At 35.1% G+C, this 19,832-nt stretch overlaps 1 protein-coding gene across 3 annotated transcripts in view; it reads left to right on the top strand.

The window, feature by feature from the left end:
- The window catches only part of Stxbp5l (syntaxin binding protein 5L), a 175,050-nt gene that overhangs the window by 78,496 nt on the left and 76,722 nt on the right, over positions 1-19,832 (top strand). For all 3 annotated transcript variants that reach the window (XM_090345538.1, XM_090345536.1, XM_090345543.1), the window contains exons 9-11: positions 7,098-7,221; positions 15,958-16,036; positions 18,417-18,571. In XM_090345538.1, the coding sequence (XP_090201664.1) occupies positions 7,098-7,221; positions 15,958-16,036; positions 18,417-18,571 (358 nt within the window). The remainder of the gene's footprint in view (positions 1-7,097; positions 7,222-15,957; positions 16,037-18,416; positions 18,572-19,832) is intronic.

Below are 19,832 nucleotides of genomic sequence, written 5' to 3'. Positions count from 1 at the left end.
TACAAGTTTCAGTTCTGGGTTAATTTTTCTGAGTAGGAATTCCATCTTGAATGCTAGTTTTTGCCTCCCTCTTTTGTCATCTTTCATATTTTGGTTCTGTAAACTATGCTTTATTCCCACTTTTGTCTTCTTTTCTTTCTTTCATACCTGTAGTTTGCCTAATTGTTTTTAAGTTCTCTAAAGACACTATTCATGTCTTCCTTAGAAAATTTTCATTTGTTTCAGTTTAAGATAGCTTGAAATACCTTATGTTCAAATTCCTGCCTTCTTAAAGACAGATTTGGGGGATAGTAACACTCAATAAATGAAAAATAAATAAAAGCTTAATTTTGATTGGTACAGTGGTGCCTTGGTGAGGTTTCTATTTAATAGAAAAAATTAACTCCATTTGTCAAGGAATAATAACTTCCTAGTTGACATTTTTAGTGATCGATTTCTGGTTAATTCGAGGGTAAAATGTAAAAGAGAATTACTTCTTGTAGCTGTGATTATTATTATAAATAATAATATAATTTCAAATTAATTAATTTGAAAAGTTGTAGGAGTGGGGAGAGATAGAAAGGAAAATAGAAGTTTAAAAAGTCTGTTTAGTAATGTTCATTCTTACATGGGAAGACTGACAAAATAAGGAAACACAGACTAATAATTTAAGGTAATGCTGAAATAAATAGAAAAGGAACTGCCACCGTATTCTTCCTGCTCCCAATTTTATCAGAGGAATAAAAAATGTTAACTAATGAAACCATTGCCACATTAATATACTTTATATCTTCTGTCCCATCTCCTAAAACGTTAAATTATTTATATTTTGGTACTCAAGGATAGACTTCACCTACTTCATAAATTCCACAATATATTACTTAGTATTGCTTAGTTCTCCCAAACCAAGATATTTATAGTATGACAATTATAGTGGTATAAAGTTCAGAAGTAAATTATATAGCACCTGGGTAACTGGATTATAATTGGATAAAAATGACCTGTGCAATACAAGTATGTTTTTCATGTGTTCTTAATTTTAAGGAAAAAGTGTTGCTATGAAGCTAAACTAGGGTTTTGCTATTGGCTGAACACAAAATAAAAGATGAGTGTGGGTACTGTTCCCCCACTCAAGACCAACTGCTAGCTAATAAGCCAAATACCATCTGAAATTTTAGCCAGTGAAATGGCTTGATGTACTAAGCCAGGAGGAAACCTAGGAGAATGAGTTAATTCCTGAGAAAGTATGGAAGACTTTTTCTCAACTCAAAAACAGTGAGTAAAATAATTTCATAGCTCATTTTTAAATAAAGGTTAACAAAAGTTCTAAGTATTTTGGAAGCTGAGATTGGAAGATCACTTGGAATAAGGATTTTGAATCTAGCCTGGTCAATATAATGAGGTTCCATCTCAAAAATAAGTCTAGGACCAGGAGTTTAGCCTAGTGGTATAGTGCTTGCCTAGCATGCACAAAACCTGGTACCACATACATAGAAAAAAGCCGAAGTGGTGCTAAGGCTCAGGTGGTAGAGCTCTAGCCTTGAAAAAGTCCAGGGATCCTTCTCAGGCCCTGAGCTCAAGTCCAAGAATGCCAAAAAAAGTCTCTTTATTTTCTTTTCCTCTTTTCTCCAGTTTATAATTTGCATTCTTGTTTTTCATAATTTATCATATTATCTTGAAACTAATAAATTTAATACTTTCATATACCCGTAGCCTTTACTGTACTCCTGATCTCTATAATTGACCCTGACCAGTAGCCCATCAGCCTTGTTTTATATTAAATATCTAAACTTAGTTTCTAAGTTCTAATTAACTTGATTCTTCATTATATATCAAATACAATTAGTTTTTGTAGGCTTTTGATACTATCTCTATATTACTTCCCATTTATTACCTCTCTTTCTCATTTACACATTCATAAACTTAGTTTATTTTTGCCTATATGAATATGGAAGTCTTTTAATTAATCATCTTCTAATACCTTATCTTTTAGTGTACCTTTCAGTAACAAGATTATTTTATTTTTTAATTAAATTTTTTTATTGTAATTAGTAAAAGGGTTACATGATATTTGCCAGATAGAAGGTGCATTAATTCACATACATTGATACCCTTTCACATGTCTTGGTACCCATTTCCCTCCCCCCCCCCACACCTCCCACCTGTCTTGGTTTTCCCCCCTTCCCTATCAAATTTCAAATATCCAAATACAAATAAATTCAATATATCAGATAACAAAGTGAGATACTATACCAATATGAGATAACCAAGGGACAGCAAAGGAGATGAGAGACAACATAGTACATTAAGGACAACAATCATTCATTATATGGCTTTTGTTTCAATATCCTGGAGGTCCTTTCAATTAGCTTCACATTAAATGGCCTTATGTATCAAGATTTTGCTCTATTGCAAATCTCTGCTAGTAGAGCCCAAGGTTTCTACTGATTATGACGAATGAGGGAAACCATTGAGCCTAAGTTCCTTTGAGTCTGGCTGACTTCACTTAATAGGATTTTTTCTAAGTCTTTCCATTTCCTAACAAATGGGGCGATGTCATTCTTTCTGACAGCAGCATAGAATTCCATTGTGTACAAATACCACAACTTGTTGATCCACTCATCAACTGAGGGACATCTAGGTTGGTTCCATATCTTTGCTATGGTGAATAGTGCTGCAATGAACATTGTTGTGCTAGTGGGTTTAGTATGTCCTTGTTTCTAGATGGTTGGGTAAATGCCAAGTCGTGGAATTGCTGGGTCATAGGGAAATTCTGTGTTTAGCCTTTTGAGGCACTGCCACACTGCTTTCCATAGTGGTTGAACGAGTTTGCACTCCCACCAACAGTGTAGTAGTGATCCCTCCTGGCCACATCCCCTCCAGCATCTGTTGTCATTCGTTTTCCTGATCCTGGCCATTCTAACTGGAGTGAGGTGGAATCTTAGAGTTGTTTTGATTTGCATTTCTTTTATGACCAGAGATGTTGAGCATTTCTTCATGTGTCTATAGGCCATTTTTGTTTCTTCTTCAGAGAAGACTCTCTTTAAGTCTTTGGCCCATTTTTTAATGGGATGGTTGTTACTTTGGAGATTAGTTTTGGAGTGATTCAATTTTTTGAGCTGTTGATATATTTTAGAAATGAGGCCTTTGTCCGTTGTATGGTTGGTGAAAATCTTCTCCCATTCTGTAGGCTTCCTAATTAATTTACTAGCTATGTCCTTTGCCATACAAAAGCTCTGCAGTTTAATGCAGTCCCACTTATCTAGCCTTTCTCTGATTTGTTGTGTTTCTTGGTCCTTATTAAGAAAGTTTCGACTTGTGCCAAGAAGACCAAGTGTATCTCCTATTCCTTCTTGTAAAGTTTTCAGTGTATCTGCTTTTGCCTCGATGTCTTTGATCCATTTGGAGTTAATTCTAGTGCAAGGTGACAAAGAAGGATCCAACTTTAGTTTTCTGCAGGTGCTTAACCAGTTCTGCCAGCACCACTTGTTGAAGAGGCTGTCTTTCTTCCATTCTGTTTTTTTGGCTCCCTTGTCAAAGATTAGGTGGCCATAGGTCTGTGGTTTAATATCTGGGTACTCAATTCTATTCCATTGGTCTTCAGGCCTGTTCCTGTGCCAGTACCAAGCTGTTTTGAGAATTATAGCTCTGTAATAGAGTCTAAAGTTTGGAATTGAAATTCCTCCAGCGCCAGTAACAAGATTATTTTAAAACAAATCATTTTATTTTCTACCTCAGAGTCTTTGAAATGTTTTTTAAATTGTAAACAAACCCCATATTCCCTGGCATAGTGCTTTTTTCCTTTAGTCTAACTTATTGTATCCTTCTATATATGCTCCACCTTTCAGACATATTTCTTGATATCTCATAATCATACCATTTGTTTCATATCACCAAACGCTATGTGTGCTAAAGTCCTATTTGTTTCTCTGATGCTATAGTGCTATTTGGACTAGCTAACCAACCCCTCAATAAATATTCCTTGATGAATTGAATGCTTTTGGAAATCCAAGATTATTTTCAGAAAAAATTCTGAAATATGACCTCCATATTAGTTGTGAAATTTTTGTTAAATTACATCAATATTTCTTAAATGATCTCTCACAGAGAAATCTTTCCATATTTAGCATGAGAAAACTCTTTCAAGTGCTTGAAAGATTGCTATATTTGCTTCTGTTCAATCATTATTTAGCTTCTTGACTTTCCTTTCATCTCCATTTTCAGAAGGAGTTACAGCTACTGATTAAACAAATTATGACCAGAGTTCTTTATTTTAAATTCTGTTTTTAGTACTTTTATCTTGAATTAGTTATATATGTATATATATTGTTCTTAGTAAGCCATTATTGTATATAAAAACTGTGTATATTTCTAATTAGTTCAAATACCAGCTACTCCTTTACACTCTTTTATATTTTTATATCTAATATGCATATTTGGTTATTTGAAATAGGATAGGGAAGGGGGGAAAACAAGATGAGGGGTAAGGGTGTGGGAGGGAAATGGGAACCAAGACATGAGAAAAGGTATAAATATTTGTGAAGTAATGCACCTTCTATCTGGTGAATATAATGTAACCTTTCTATTAATTACAATAAAAATCTATGGGAAAAAATAAAAACAATTTCAAAAAAAAGTTGATCTTCCATACCTATGTATTTAATTTATAGTACTTTTGGCTATAATTTTTATATCTGCCCTGTCCCATAGACAGAAATTCATTAGCATAGAATGAAGGCTTCGGTCTAAGGATGACTTCTCTATCTCTGCCTTTGTTGGCAGAGCAGTCTGAGAGAACTTTAAATTGAGGTTCATTAGAGTTGACATGTAAGGTGAACACTCATATAGGGGAAATAAAATAAACAACAGAGAAGTCAAGCAGAGTGTTTCCTGTTTAATTGTACTTGCTAGAGAGTGGCCCACAAGTCTCTTCATAGCAATAAATTTCAGGGTGAGAAAACACTTCAGTCCAGAATTTCATGTTGACTTTCCATTTAATCATGCCTTATTTTTTGAGGCACAGTTCATATCTTACTTCATTTTTAATATGTTTAATGATTATGCTAGATATCAGTTATTAGTTTTAATAATGTTATAATAATATATGCAGACATAGATGGATATATCTATATTACTTGTATATATTTGTGTTCAGAGTTCCAAACAATGATTATTACTAATATTCACTTATACTAATCTTCCTTTTCTTTTTCTTTTCTTTTTTGCCAGCCCTAGGGCTTGAACTCAGAGCCTGAGCTCTGTCCTTGATCTTCCTCAAGGCCAGCACTCTACCACTTGAGTCACAGCACCACTTCCTGCTTTTTCTGTATATGTGGTACTGAGGAATGAACCCAGGGTTTTGTGCTTGCTAGGCAAGCACTCTACCACGAGGCCACATACCCAGCCCCCCTTTTATTTTTCTTTAAAGAAAAGATGTTGTATGACCCTGCCCTATATTTTGTACTTATAATACTCAGACTTGATTTAGATAGAATATCACAGCTTTAGAAATGTGCATGACATTAATTTCTTACTTATTTTTATATACTTCTTGAAAACTTACTTTATGCAAGACACTATCCTAACACTGAGAATATAACAGTTAGAAAATTAAATAACTACTTTTGAATATTATCTAACTTGAAACTACGGTGTAGGCCTAAAAATTTTAAAAAAGAAACAAAACTTTTTTTTGCTTGTGCATCTTATTTGAGAATATGGGTTTTGTAGTTAGTAGGATCTTTGACTTGAACAAGTATCTCAGTGTAGGCATTTCCCATCTATAAATTATAAAGAAAATATAAATTTTATATGATTAGATAAGATAATGCATATAAAATGCTTACCATAGGCACACATTATGTCTTCAGTTGGTAGTTCTTAATTTTTAAAAATTGGCTATTCTAAGTATTAACAGGATTCCATCTCTTTTTTTTGCCAGTCCTGGGGCCTGGGCACTGTCCTTGGACACTTTCTTGCCCAAGGCTAGGTCTCTGCCACTTTAACCATAGCTCCATGTTTGGCTTTTTTCTGTGTATGTGGTACAGAGGAATCGAACCCAGGGCTTCATGCATGCTGGATAAACACTCTCCCACTAGGTTATGCTCCCATAGCTTCCATCTTATACGGTAACCTTCCTTTCCTTTTTTTTTTTCTTTTTGGCCAATTTTGGAGCTTGAACTCCAAGCATGAGCCATTGGTGCATGGCCTAATTATAGGTCTTATTTATTATCTTACATATTAAAAAGAGGATTTAAATCTTCAGTAAGTAATTTTCTTGCATCTAAATATGTGAGTAGAATTATACAAATTCAAATGTATGATATCTATGATTTAAATGACCAAATTATTTCTCATCATCTGATGAACTGAGGGCTTGAACTCAGGGCCTGAGCACTATTCTTGGCTTTCTCAAAGCTAGTACTCTACCACTTGAGCCACAGAACCACTTCCAGCTTCTTCTGTGTATGTGGTATTGAGGAATCAAACCCAGGGCTTTGTGCATGCTAGGCAAGCCCTCTATTGCTCCCAGCCCCTTCCTTTACTTTTATAACCTTCTTTCACTCCACCACTCTGCTGGCCTTGGAGCTTGAACTCAGGACCTGGATGCTTTCCCTGAGCTTCTATTTTTTTTCAAAGTTAGCTCTCTACCACTTGAGCCACAGCACTACTTTTGGTGTTTTCTGAGTAGTCTGTTAGATAGAAGCATCTCACAGCTTTTCCTGCCTATGTTGGCCTCGAACTGCAATCCTCAGATCTCATCCTCCTGAATAGTTAGAATTACAGGCAAGAAACACCATGTGCTTTTCTTTTACTTTTATATAAATAATTTGGCAAGCAAAAATGAGATAGGATATAGGAAGGGACTGGAAATTAAATCAAAACATTCATTGAGAAAAACACTGCTACTAGGAAATATACTTAACTTTTCTTTTAGGAAATGATATATATTAACCTATAGAGGTCTATAGGAGATGGAGATCAAAGATAGTCTGATCTGGTATGGAAAAAAATGTTACTAGTAAAATACTTTTGTCGGAATATTTTTCCTTGGGACTATATCTAATGATATAACATATCTACCTCCCCCTACCTCTTTTTAATTGTTATTTTATTAGGCTATTCATTCAATTGATTGGCATCATGAGGGCAGACAATTCATGTGCAGCCATTCAGATGGCAGCTTGACTTTATGGAACCTGAAAAGCCCAAGTCGCCCTTTCCAGATCACCATTCCACATGGTAAGATCTTTCAGGGAAAAACTGGAGACTCAACACTTGGACTTAAAGTAAGAGTGGTGGCTTTAGTAGGTTTGGTAGAACATTGTTTATCTGTAGTTGCTACAGATCTCCACATTATGCCTCAACTTTGCTTCTCTTATTACCAATACTCCACTCCCTATTTTGTATGGAATACTTACATAAAAGCTGTACCAACAAAAATGGGTAATGGATAATGGTTGATATATTTGAGGTAAAAGATACAATATAGTTAGTATGATAATCTGTATGGGCATATATAATAGCTGACTTTCGTCCTAGTTCTTATACTCCTTCTGTATGATTCCACTAAATATGAAGATTGCGACTATAATTGAAAGACTTCATTCATTTATTCATTCATTTTGGTAGTACAAGAAATTGAACTCAGGATTTTGCACTCTTTGCTCACAAGGACACCCTACTGCTTGAGCTACATTTGGACATTTTGCTGTTAATTAGAGGCAGAGTCAACTGCGTCTGGCTTTGAGCTGTGATTTCCTAATCTCAGCTAAGGTTACAATCATAAGCCATTGGCAACTGGCCTAATTATAGGTCTTATTTATTATCTTACATAGTAAAAAGAGGATTTTAATCTTAAATAAAGAATTTTCTTGCATCTATATATGTGAGTAGAATTGTACAAAATCAAATATATGAATATCTATAACTTAAATGACCAAATTACTTCATATAGTCTTGGAAATGCACTGAAATTTATGGTTACCTTACAACATTCAATATTTGTAAGCATAGAAGTCAAAACTTAAGTTACACATTAAGTTTTTTATTTTGCACATTTGTTATAGCATATTATTTAGAAAATAATGTTTCCTGCAATAGGTGGTCAACAAATCACACTATGTCATGTTTTGTTTGTATGCCATTTTTATGCCATAGTAATATATTACAAGTAAAAAGTATTTAATTATGAACACTTGATGTTTTTATTGGAAATGAAATATAGATGCATTTTAAAAAATGCTTTACTTGAGTTGCCCTTATGGATACTTAGATAGATATGTAACCCAGGATTACTTGCCTCTGTGATAATTATTTCTTATTCTCTTCACTCCTATCCACCCAACTCCTCATACCTTTTATATTATAATTCCTTGATAAATTTTATATTTACTTGTTTATATTATTAAAATACAAGTTTTACTAGGTCCAAGCATTTGTTATGCATACAGGTTTGCTACATATATATTTGTTTTATCAGTTTGAATTCTAAATCTACTCTAAGCTTGATAAATTTCTATTCACAATGGTATTCTATACTTCCTTGAGACCTTTTTCATATTTAGTTTTTATCTTTGCTTTTCCTATGCTGTTTCAAATTACTCTTCTTGTGTTTCTAGCATTCTTTCTTTCTTTTTCTTTCTATGTTTTTTTTGTTTTCTGTAGGTCATGGGACTTGAATTGTGGGCCTGCGTGCTATTCCTGAACTATTCAGCTAAAGGCTACCACCCTACCCCTTAAGCCACAGCACCAATTCTGTTTTCTGGTAGTCAATTAGAGATAAAAGGCTCACAGACTTTAGTGCATGGGCTGCCTTTGAACCTCAATTCTCAAATCTCAGCTTTCTGAGTAGCTAGGTTTACAGGCATGAGCCACCATGCCTGGCAGCATTCTTTTCTTTTCTTTTTTTTTTTTTCTTTTCTTCCTTTTTTTTTTTTTTAACCAGTCATGGGGCTTGAATGTAGGGCCTGAGCACTGTCCTTGGACTTTTTCTCAAGAGTTCTACCACTTGAACCACAGCACCACTTCCAGTTTTTTTCTGTGTATGTGGTACCAAGGAATCAAACCCGGGCCTTGGTGCATGCTAGGCAATCACTCTACCACTAGGCCAAACTCCAAGCACAAGCATTCACTCTTCAAAACTGTTTTTCTAAAGTAAGCCATATTAACCTGACACAGTGGCTGGACCCTATAATATTAGCTCCTTGGGAGGCACAGATTGGGAGATTACAGTTTGAGGCTCCATCTCAACAATGGCTGGCCATGGTAGTGAATGTCCTGGGGCAAGCACAAGGGCTGAGTACAATGACATGTACAAGGACAGAAACCAGGCCTGCTGGAATATGAAGTAAAACTGTACCTTAAAAAACAAAAAACAAAAACAAAAGGGCAAAACAGAGCTATCTTGACTCGAGAGACAGAAAACCTGTCTGTCAAGTGTAAGGCCCTGACTTCAATAACTTACAAAAAATACTTACAAAAAAACAAGTTTTAAATATGTCCTGAAACATTGTTTTATTACCCACCTCAAAATCTTCCATTGTTTAAAGAATCAGTTGTATTGATATGTTATTTTGAATCAAAGTATTATTTCTTCTGTTCCTTTACAGATTTTTTTTTCCAGTTGTGGGGCTTGAATTCAGGGCCTGGGCACTGTCCTTGGACACTTTTTTGCTCAAGGCTAGCACTCTGCCACTTGAGCCACAGTGCCATTTCCAGCTTTTCCTGTGTATGTAGTACTGAGGAATCCAACCAGAACCCAGGGATTTGTGCCTACTAGACAAGCACTCTCCCACTTGGCAAGGCTCCGTGCCCTACACTAGATCTTTTTATCTAAACAAATTGGCAAGCCATAAAATCTTTGTTTAAACTTCAGCTTCTACATTTTATGTCAGTCATTTGTTTCTGTTACATCATCCTGTAAAATTTTATGTTTGTTTTGTATAATCTGGTGGGCTCAGATATTTTGAAATTTAGTTATTTCTTTATACTTTATCCCTTAATATAATGCCTTTCAAAAAAGGAATGATAACAAAATGTTCTTTTCAATGATATGGCATCTATGTTTTAATTACTGACATGCAATGAATATAATACAAATTGTTTAGCCGAGTGTGGTGGCTCATACCTGTAACCCTAGCTACTCAGGAGGCTGAGATCTGAGGCACAAAAGAACCTGAGACTCTTATCTCCAACTAACCTCTAGAAAACAGGAAATGAGGCTTGGCTCAAAGGTTGGGCAGTAGCCTTGAGCTGAAAAACTCAGGGACCACACCAGGCTGAGTTCAAGCCCCATGACCTCCCCCACACACGCAAAAATTGTAATTGTAATTTGAAATAAAACATCATTCAACTAATTATTCACTTCTACAGGAGTTAGCTCATGACGATTATATTTATTAATTGGAGAATACTTGCTTCCATAAATGTACAATATTTTTAGTAATAATAATATTGTTAAAATAATGGCTTGGTAATTTAGGTAAGTAGTAGGTGAAAACAAAATCCACATAAAGTGATAAGAGAAGATCTAACTTCTGGTTGTGTCTTGTTTTTATTTTTCTCCGTTCCCCTTCATTATCAAAATCATTAAATCCAATCTCAATCTTTTTTTGTTGCTGCTTTTTGTTGTTTTTTTTTTTGTTTTGTGGGTCATGGGGCTTGAATTTGGCCTGGGCGCTGAACCTGAGCTCTTTAGCTCAAGGCTACCTCCCTGCCCTTAAGCCAAGCCCCTCTTCTCTGTTTTCTAGAGGTTAAATGAAGATAGGAATCTCAGGCCCTTTTGTGTAGGGACTGGCTTTGAACCTTGATCCTCAGATCTCAGCCTCCTGAATAGCTAGGATTATGGGTGTGAGCCACTGCGGCTCCAGTCTTAATCTTAAAATCACTATTTAGAGTAAATCTTTGACCAAGTCTATCTCTTTATTGCACTATCTGCATATAATATACGCAAAGCACTTTTATATGTGAAACATTATTTCTACAGTGAGAATTTTATGACCAATTTAATATCAATATTTTGTTGACAAAAGTGAAAGAAAAAAGGCAAGTTTAGAATTTCTATGGGGCTTCACCTATGGACAGATCAACCAGCCATGAACTCAACAGAGAAACCTTAGAATTGAACAACTGTGTAGACCAACTAGATCTAACAGACATCTGCAGATTATTCCACCCAGCAACAACACAATATACGTTTTTTTCAGCAGCACATGGAACATTTTACAAAATAGACCACATTTTAGGGCATAAAACAAACCTGGGCAGATTCAGAAACACTGAAATTATTCCCTGCACTCTCTCAGACCACAAGGGCATCAAATTAGAACTGAACACCCATCTCCACCAACGAAAACCCTGTAACTCATGGAGATTGAACAACACATTGTTGAATCACCAATGGGTCATCGAAGAGATCAGAACAGAAATCCAACAGTTTATGAAATTTAACAAAAAGGAGCACACAAACTACCAGCTCCGTTGGGATATGGCAAAGGCAGTACTCAGAGGAAAATTTATAGCTCTGAGTGCCTACAATAACAAATTGGAAAAATCGCAAACCAACAATTTAATGTGTCACCTTAAGCTCCTGGAAAAAGAACAACAAACCACCCCTAATAACAATAGAAGGAAGCAAATTATTAAAATCAAAGCAGAATTAAATGAATTGGAGTCCAAAAAATCTATAGAAAGAATCAACAAAACAAGGAGTTGGTTCTTTGAAAAAATTAACAAAATTGATAGACCCTTTGCAAATCTTACCAAAAAAAGAAGGGAGCATACCGAAATAAACAAAATCACAGAAGAAAATGGTAATATCATGACAGAAATTACCAAGATCCTGAGCATCATGAGGGAATACTTCTCAAACCTTTACGCCAACAAATTTGAGAATCTAGAAGAAATGGATGAATTCCTAGCCAATATTAACATGCCCACACTGAACCAAGAAGAACTAACCCAACTAAACAGGCCTATTTCAAGTACTGAAATGACAATAAGAGCCCTTCCACCTAAGAAAAGCCCAGGGGCAGATGGATTCACAGCTGAATTCTATAAGGTCTTCAAAGCACAGCTCACACCAATACTCCTCAAGCTCTTCAATAAAATTGAAAATGAAGGTTCTTTACCAAGCACAATCTATGAAGCCAGTATAACCCTCATCCCCAAACCAGACAGATTCATCAAAGAAAGTGAACTATAGACCTATTTCTTTGATGAACATCGATGCAAAACTTCTCAACCAAATACTGGCCAACCGTCTACAACAACTCATCAAAAAAATTATACACTATGATCAAACAGGATTCATCACAGGGAGGCAAAGCTGGTTCAACATATGCAAATCAATTAATATAATTCAACACATCAAAGGAGCAAGGACAAAAATCACATGATTGTCTCAATAGATGCAGAAAAGGCATTTGACAAGATCCAACACCCCTTTATGTTAAAAGCTCTGGAGAAACTAGGAACCATGGAACATTCCTCAGTATAATAAAGGCTGTGTATGACAAACGCTAGTATTATACTTAATGGCGAAAAGCTAAAGCCATTCCCTCTAAAATCAGGAACGAGACAAGGATGCCCACTCTCTCCACTCCTCTTTAACATAGTATTAGAATTCCTAGCCAGTGCAATAAGACAAAAAGCAAGCATAAAGGGGATCCAAATAGGGAAAGAGGAAGTAAAACTTTCCCTCTTTGCAGATGACATGATTCTGTATTTAAAGGATCCTATAGACTCCATTCCCAAGCTTCTTGAGCTGATTCAAAACTTTGGAAGGGTAGCAGGGTATAAAATTAACCCTCAAAAATCAACTGCCTTCCTCTCTGCCAACAGTGAGAGGAATGAGGCAACAATCAGGAAAACAACTCCTTTTGCAATAGACTCAATGAAAATAAAGTACCTATGAATTATCTTAACTAAGAATGTGAAGGACCTTTTTGATGAAAACTTTAAAACCCTGAAAAAGGAAATTAAAGCAGAACTGAGGAAATGGAAAAACCTCCCATGCTCCTGGATTGGAAGAATCAACATCGTGAAAATGACAATCTTGCCAAGGGCTATCTACAAATTCAACACAATACCCATCAATATCCCAGTGTCATTCTTTAAAGAAATAGGAGAGGCAATACAAAATTTCATATGGAATAATAAAATACCCCGTATAGCAAAAACACTTCTTAGCAGAAACAACTGTGCAGGAAGAATTTCAATACCAAACTTTAGACTCTATTACAGAGATATAATTATCAAAACAGCTTGGTACTGGCACAGGAACAGGCCTGAAGACCAATGGAATAGAACTGAGTACCCAGATATTAAACCACAGACCTATGGCCACCTAATCTTTGACAAGGGAGCCAAAAAACAGAATGGAAGAAAGACAGCCTCTTCAACAAGTGGTGCTGGCAGAACTGGTTAAGCACCTGCAGAAAACTAAAGTTGGATCCTTCTTTGTCACCTTGCACTAGAATTAACTCCAAATGGATCAAAGACATCGAGGCAAAAGCAGATACACTGAAAACTTTACAAGAAGGAATAGGAGATACACTTGGTCTTCTTGGCACAAGTCGAAACTTTCTTAATAAGGACCAAGAAACACAACAAATCAGAGAAAGGCTAGATAAGTGGGACTGCATTAAACTGCAGAGCTTTTGTATGGCAAAGGACATAGCTAGTAAATTAATTAGGAAGCCTACAGAATGGGAGAAGATTTTCACCAACCATACAACGGACAAAGGCCTCATTTCTAAAATATATCAACAGCTCAAAAAATTGAATCACTCCAAAACTAATCTCCAAAGCAACAACCATCCCATAAAAAAAAGGGGCAAAGACTTAAAGAGAGTCTTCTCTGAAGAAGAAACAAAAATGGCCTATAGACACATGAAAAAATGCTTGACACCTCTAGCCATAAAAGAAATGCAAATCAAAACAACTCTAAGATTCCACCTCATTCCAGTTAGAATGGCCAGGATCAAGAAAACTAATAACAACAGATGCTGGAGGGGATGTGGCCAGGAGGGATCACTACTACACTGTTGGTGGGAGAGCAAACTCATTCAACCAGTATGGAAAGCAGTATGGCAGTTCTTCAAAAGACTAAACATAGAGCTCCCCTATGACCCAGCAATTCCACTACTTGGCATTTAATCAATTGTCCAGAAACAAGGACATACTAAATCCACTAGCACAACAATGTTCATTGCAGCACTATTTACCATAGCAAAGATATGGAACCAACCTAGATATCCCTTAGTTGATGAGTGGATCAACATGGTGTGGTATTTGTACACAATGAAATTCTATGCTGCTGTCAGAAAGAATGACATTGCCCCATTTGTTAGGAAATGGAAAGACTTAGAAAAAAATCCTATTAAGTGAAGTCAGCCAGACTCAAAGGAACTTAGGCTCAATGGTTTCCCTCATTTGTCATAATCAGTAGCAACCTTGGGCTCTCCTAGCAAAGATTTGCAATAGGACAAAACCTAGATACATAAGGCCAGGTAGTATGACAGTAAATGAAAGGACCTCTAGGATATAGAAACAAAAGCCATATAATGAGTGATTGTTGTCCTTAATGTACTATGTTATCTCTCATCTCTTTTGCTGTCCCTTGGTTATCTCATATTGTTACAGTATCTCATTTTGTTATCTGATATATTGGATATATTTGTATTTGGTTATTTGAAATTGGATATGGAAGGGGGGAAAACAAGATAAGGGGTGGAGATGGGGGGGAGGGAAATGGGGACCAAGACATGAGAAATGGTATCAATGAATGTGAGTTAATGCACCTTCTATCTGGCAAATATAATGTAACCCTTCTATTAATTACAATAAAAAATATATAAGAATAAAAAGAATTTCTATGGGGCAGATCATGATTTGTTGTATACTGATATCTTGTCTTTTATTTTTTTTAATTTTTTGCCAGTCCTGGGCTTGAGCTCAGGGCCTGAGCACTGTCCTTGGACTCTTTCAAGGCTAGCACTCTACCACTTGAGCCTCAGCACCACTTCTGGCTTTTTTCTATGTATGTGGTACCGAGGAATCGAACCCGGGTCTTCATGCATGCTAGGCGAGCACTTTAACCACTAGGCCAAACTCCCAGGCCCATATCTTGTCTTTTAAATAAATTAAAACTGCCTTGTCAACTTAATTGAATTTGTTTCATACTTTATTATGAAAATTTAAACATATATGCATGTAAACATCTTTATATATGTCTACAAATTAGGACAATACCAGGATAAATAAAAGGTCTTAATATTATCAAAGTGAAGTATAGAATTACATTAGAAGCATAAATTTAAAGAGAAATACACCACATGCAGTTTTCTTTTCATGTCTTTCTCTTTTTTACCTTTGCTCAAAACCACATGAAATCTAGACAACATAATCATCCCCTCTATAAAAAGAAGCCCTCTAATTTATGATTGATACAAATAGATTGTCATTGAAATTATTTTGAAGTCATGGAATGTATTATTCTTATTGTGTAACAGAAGTAGCTTTAAAAGAATTAAATCAAAATGGAATTTATTTGAAGCACCTTCATATAATTTACATCTTTGTGTAATATGAAGCTTGCTTCTGATATATGTAAAATTGTGATCCTAGTAGGAATTGTTCATAACAACACATTACATTATGCATATTAATAAGTACATATATTTACATCTTTCATTTCAAATTTGTGCTTATTTTATTCTTAATCAGAAATAACTAAATAGATTTATAAGAAATATATATTTATATTTAGTAATGTGAAGCAGTAAAGGATGGATAATTTTAAATAAGCATTGATTATATAGTTACAACTCTGATTTTTTTACATGTTCATCCGGAAAACATTAGGAGCTATAGACTTGTTTACTTTTTGCAAACAATTATATCACCATTTCTTCCATTTTCAAAAATTTCAGGTCCAAATTAATCAGATTACATGAAATCTTTTCCTTCTTTTAGGAAAAAGTCAAAGAGAAGGAAGAAAATCTGAATCTTGTAAACCAATTCTTAAAGTAGAATATAAAACCTGCAAGAACAGGTATGTATTTTTACTTTGGGGAATATGGAATATACATAAAGAACAGAGACAAAGCAGAAAAGTTAATATATTAAAACTATAGTTGTAAATATATTAACTGGCTGGATCCTCCACATTAATAAAAACTGACTTAATTGCTGTTTACTATGCATATCTTTTTAACAATTAAAGACAGAGTGTTGGTAAATGCTTGTCATCTAAACTATTCCTGAGGCAACTGTTAGGAGGATCCCAATGTTAGGACAGCCTGAATTAAAATATAAGACTCCATTCAAACTAAAGCAAAAATGCGATGAGGGTGTGTCTAAGTAGGAAAGCACTTGCCTAGAAAATATGAGGCCATGAGTTTAAACCTAAGTACTACCCTTTTCCCTCAAAGAAAATGGAAGACCTTTTGGCCATGCATAATATAAGGAACTGTATTCCTTAAACAGAAGCTATGTACTTATTAATGTTGCTTATAAAACAGAGAATTATATAAGAGATCTCTATACCTAAGGATCTTCATTCTGGAAATGGAATGATTACATTTAGTTGGAAAGATAAATCTAGGAATATTGGCTTGATTTAAAAATACTAAACTTTAAGGTGTAGAAGACAAAAAGCCTACGATTTAACCAAATTTTATTTTGTATTTTAGCATCATATCCTATACTTCTCCAATGTTTATTCACTAGAACCAGTAGTATAAGTTCTTTCATCTATGATTACCACAAATTCTGTCTAAATATTGTTTTAACTGTACATTAGATATTTCTATATTATATGCTTATGTTAGAAAGTTTTGTTTGTATCATAGATACATTTATGTTTATATCTAATTAGTTTTCTAAAATGTTCATAGAAATTATAGTAAATTTTAAGCCAGGCACCGGTGGTTGTAATCCCAGCTACTCAGGAGGCTAAGATCTGAGGATCATGGCTCAAAGCCAGCCCAGAGAACAAAAGTCTGTGAGACTCTTTAATTAATCACCAGAAAACTGGAAGTGGTACTGTGGCTCAAGTGGTAGAGCCACAAGTGGTACTCTTGAGCTGAAGAGCTCAGGGGCAATGCCCAGGCCCAGACTTCAAGCCCAAAAAGTGACCAAAAAAAGAAAAGAAAAAGAAATTATAGCAAGCTTTAAGCATTTATTTTAAGTATATATTAGTATCTCCTTAGCCTAATCTAATATTACTAGTAAAAATAATGAATGCTTTACATAATATAAATAAAATATTAAAATATTTACTTGTTTTAATATGAGCAGAAACAAATTGTTATCTTCTGTTTTAAAATAATATTTATAACTTAAACTTTGCTCAGGTCTTTGTCTATCTTGTTATATCTCTTTTTAAAAATATTTGTCTTTAATCAGTTATACAGAGGAGTTGCCCTTCACAAAAGCAGTTTATGAATGCGATGCATCTTGATCAACATCGCCTCTTCCAACAATCTCACTCACCCCTCTAAACCCACTGCTTCTCTCACTTTTCTTAATTTTAGGTTATATATTGATTTTTCTTGACATTTAACAAAGTCATTTACTTATACAATTCAGCTTGATCTATGTCATCCCTTCAACATCCTCACCTCACTTTGACCTACCCCTGCCCTTATTTGTCTCAATTCTGTGATATATACAAGGAATTCTTGCCTGCATTCTCCCAATTTCCCCCCTGCTATATCTCTTCTTTTTCAGAAACTCTATCACCTAGAATTTTCCTGTTTTCACCCAATATTCTAAGCTTTATTCTGTCACATTTCATTTCATTTTTTTCTTGTGGATTTCACATTTTTTATCTTTCTTGGGGATGTTTCTTGGGCTCCACAAGACAACTAGTTAAATGACTATTGTAATATAAACTAATTATCATGATATGAAATTGGGGAACAAACTAACTGTCTTGTTGAAAGCCAGTGGAGCAATTCCACTTCTCTTGTTCCAATCTTACTTCCTTTCTTCAGCTCTACTCTTATATCATTAGGTTTAACTATTAGTTATTCTTATAGTTGGAATTCATATACAGAAAAGAAGAACTGTTAAAATAGTAGGCTGTTGGGTGAGAAATTTAGAGCTTGAAAGTCTTTTGCTAACTGTCAAATTGCATTGTGCATAATCCCCACTGAACTTATTCTTTTTTTTTTTTGCCAGTCCTGGGACTAGAACTCAGGACTTGAACACTGTCCTTGGACTGTCTCAAGGCTAGAGCCCTACCACTTTAGCCACTTCCTGCTTTTTTCTATGTGGTACCAAGGATTTGAATTCATGTCTCTGTGCATGCACTCTACCACTAGGCCGAACTCCCAGCCCCTGAAATGATTATTTAAATGCTTTGTTCTTTGATTTCATATTATCTTAATGGACGTCTCCATCTCATTAACTTTTTTCTTCCTACGTAGTGAACCATTCATAATATTCTCTGGTGGGCTGTCCTATGACAAAGCATGCAGAAGACCAAGTTTAACTATTATGCATGGAAAAGCAATTACAGTACTTGAAATGGATCATCCTATTGTTGAATTTCTAACTTTATGTGAAACACCCTATCCAAATGGTAAGTAATTAAAATGAGCCTATTAATGTTGAAAAATCGTTTTTAAAATGACAAGTTCCTGATGAAATTAAGGTTAAATGTTTTCAGTTTTGGCAGCAGACATCCACTGTGGTACATACAACACTGAGCTACAGGTGCTGGAGCAGGTTCTGCAGTTGTACCTGACAAACTGGAAGTAAGACAGATGTAGTGCAGCAGTGCTGGCGTTTCAGGTTCTAATATCAGGTAAGTGCTTTAAACTTTGATAAGGATGGTGGAAGCTGAGCTGGGAGGGTCCGATAGGGGTCCAGGGTGAAATCACTTGGGGAAACTGAGGTCTCCTAATAGTCTCTCCTAGACCAGCTCCACCCATCCCATCCCAATGCCAATCAAAGTTAAAGCACTTACCTGATATCAGTGATCTGTAACTCTGGTGGTACTGTATCTGTTTCACATCTGCCTTTGCTTCATATGCAACTGCAGTACCGCTGATTACTTTAGGATTGCTGATGTATGGTTAGTGATTTATTTCGATTTTGAGAATAGACAGAGGTCCTTCGGGAGGCGAGTGCATGCTTATATTTTTCTCATCTTGAGTGTAAAGATTTATTATAAACCTAAGAACGAATCTAAACTCAGAGAAGCTGTATATTAAAAAATAATGGTGATACAATATTTTAATAAAATCGAAAAATGAAAACAGAAGGAAAAACAAGTTTATAATTAAAACAACACGTATGTGTGTTACATGTTCACAGGGAACATGGATGTGGAGGGAGGGCACAAAACTTGCTAACACAATATTTGAGTTTATAATTTAGTTATGTCACTTTCTAACTATGTGATATTCAGTAATACCTAATGAGTTCTACTTATTATAGAAAAAGGATAATAACTCTGTTCTCATGATTATTAGAAGGCTACATGAAAGCCTTTATCAACTATGACAATGTAGCAATTGTAAATTTTACTATGGGTGTATTTATTTCTTTGAAATCATTTAGTTCCATATTTAAAATGAAACTAATAATGATATGGTAACATTTTCAGTTACTACAGACAGATTATCCATTTTGTTAATCAAAATGTATTTCCTGAATGCTTCTATGGTCTTAGTATTCCAAGGACTTTCTGCATATGCAGATGAACTGATCTCTAATGCCAAATTGCATGAGACCTAACCAGATCAGTGAGCAATTACACCTATGTTGGTTGAAGTAGGATCTCAAATGCTTTAAATAGTATAGATGGTATAAATAATATACCATCTTATAGACTAAAT

Source organism: Megascapheus bottae, chromosome 1, assembly GCF_031878675.1.
Source record: "Megascapheus bottae isolate mThoBot1 chromosome 1, mThoBot2.hap1, whole genome shotgun sequence".
In the NCBI taxonomy this organism is placed as follows: domain Eukaryota; kingdom Metazoa; phylum Chordata; class Mammalia; order Rodentia; family Geomyidae; genus Megascapheus; species Megascapheus bottae.
Note: the sequence above shows the minus strand (reverse complement) of the source record. Positions and strands in the feature narration are given on the sequence as shown.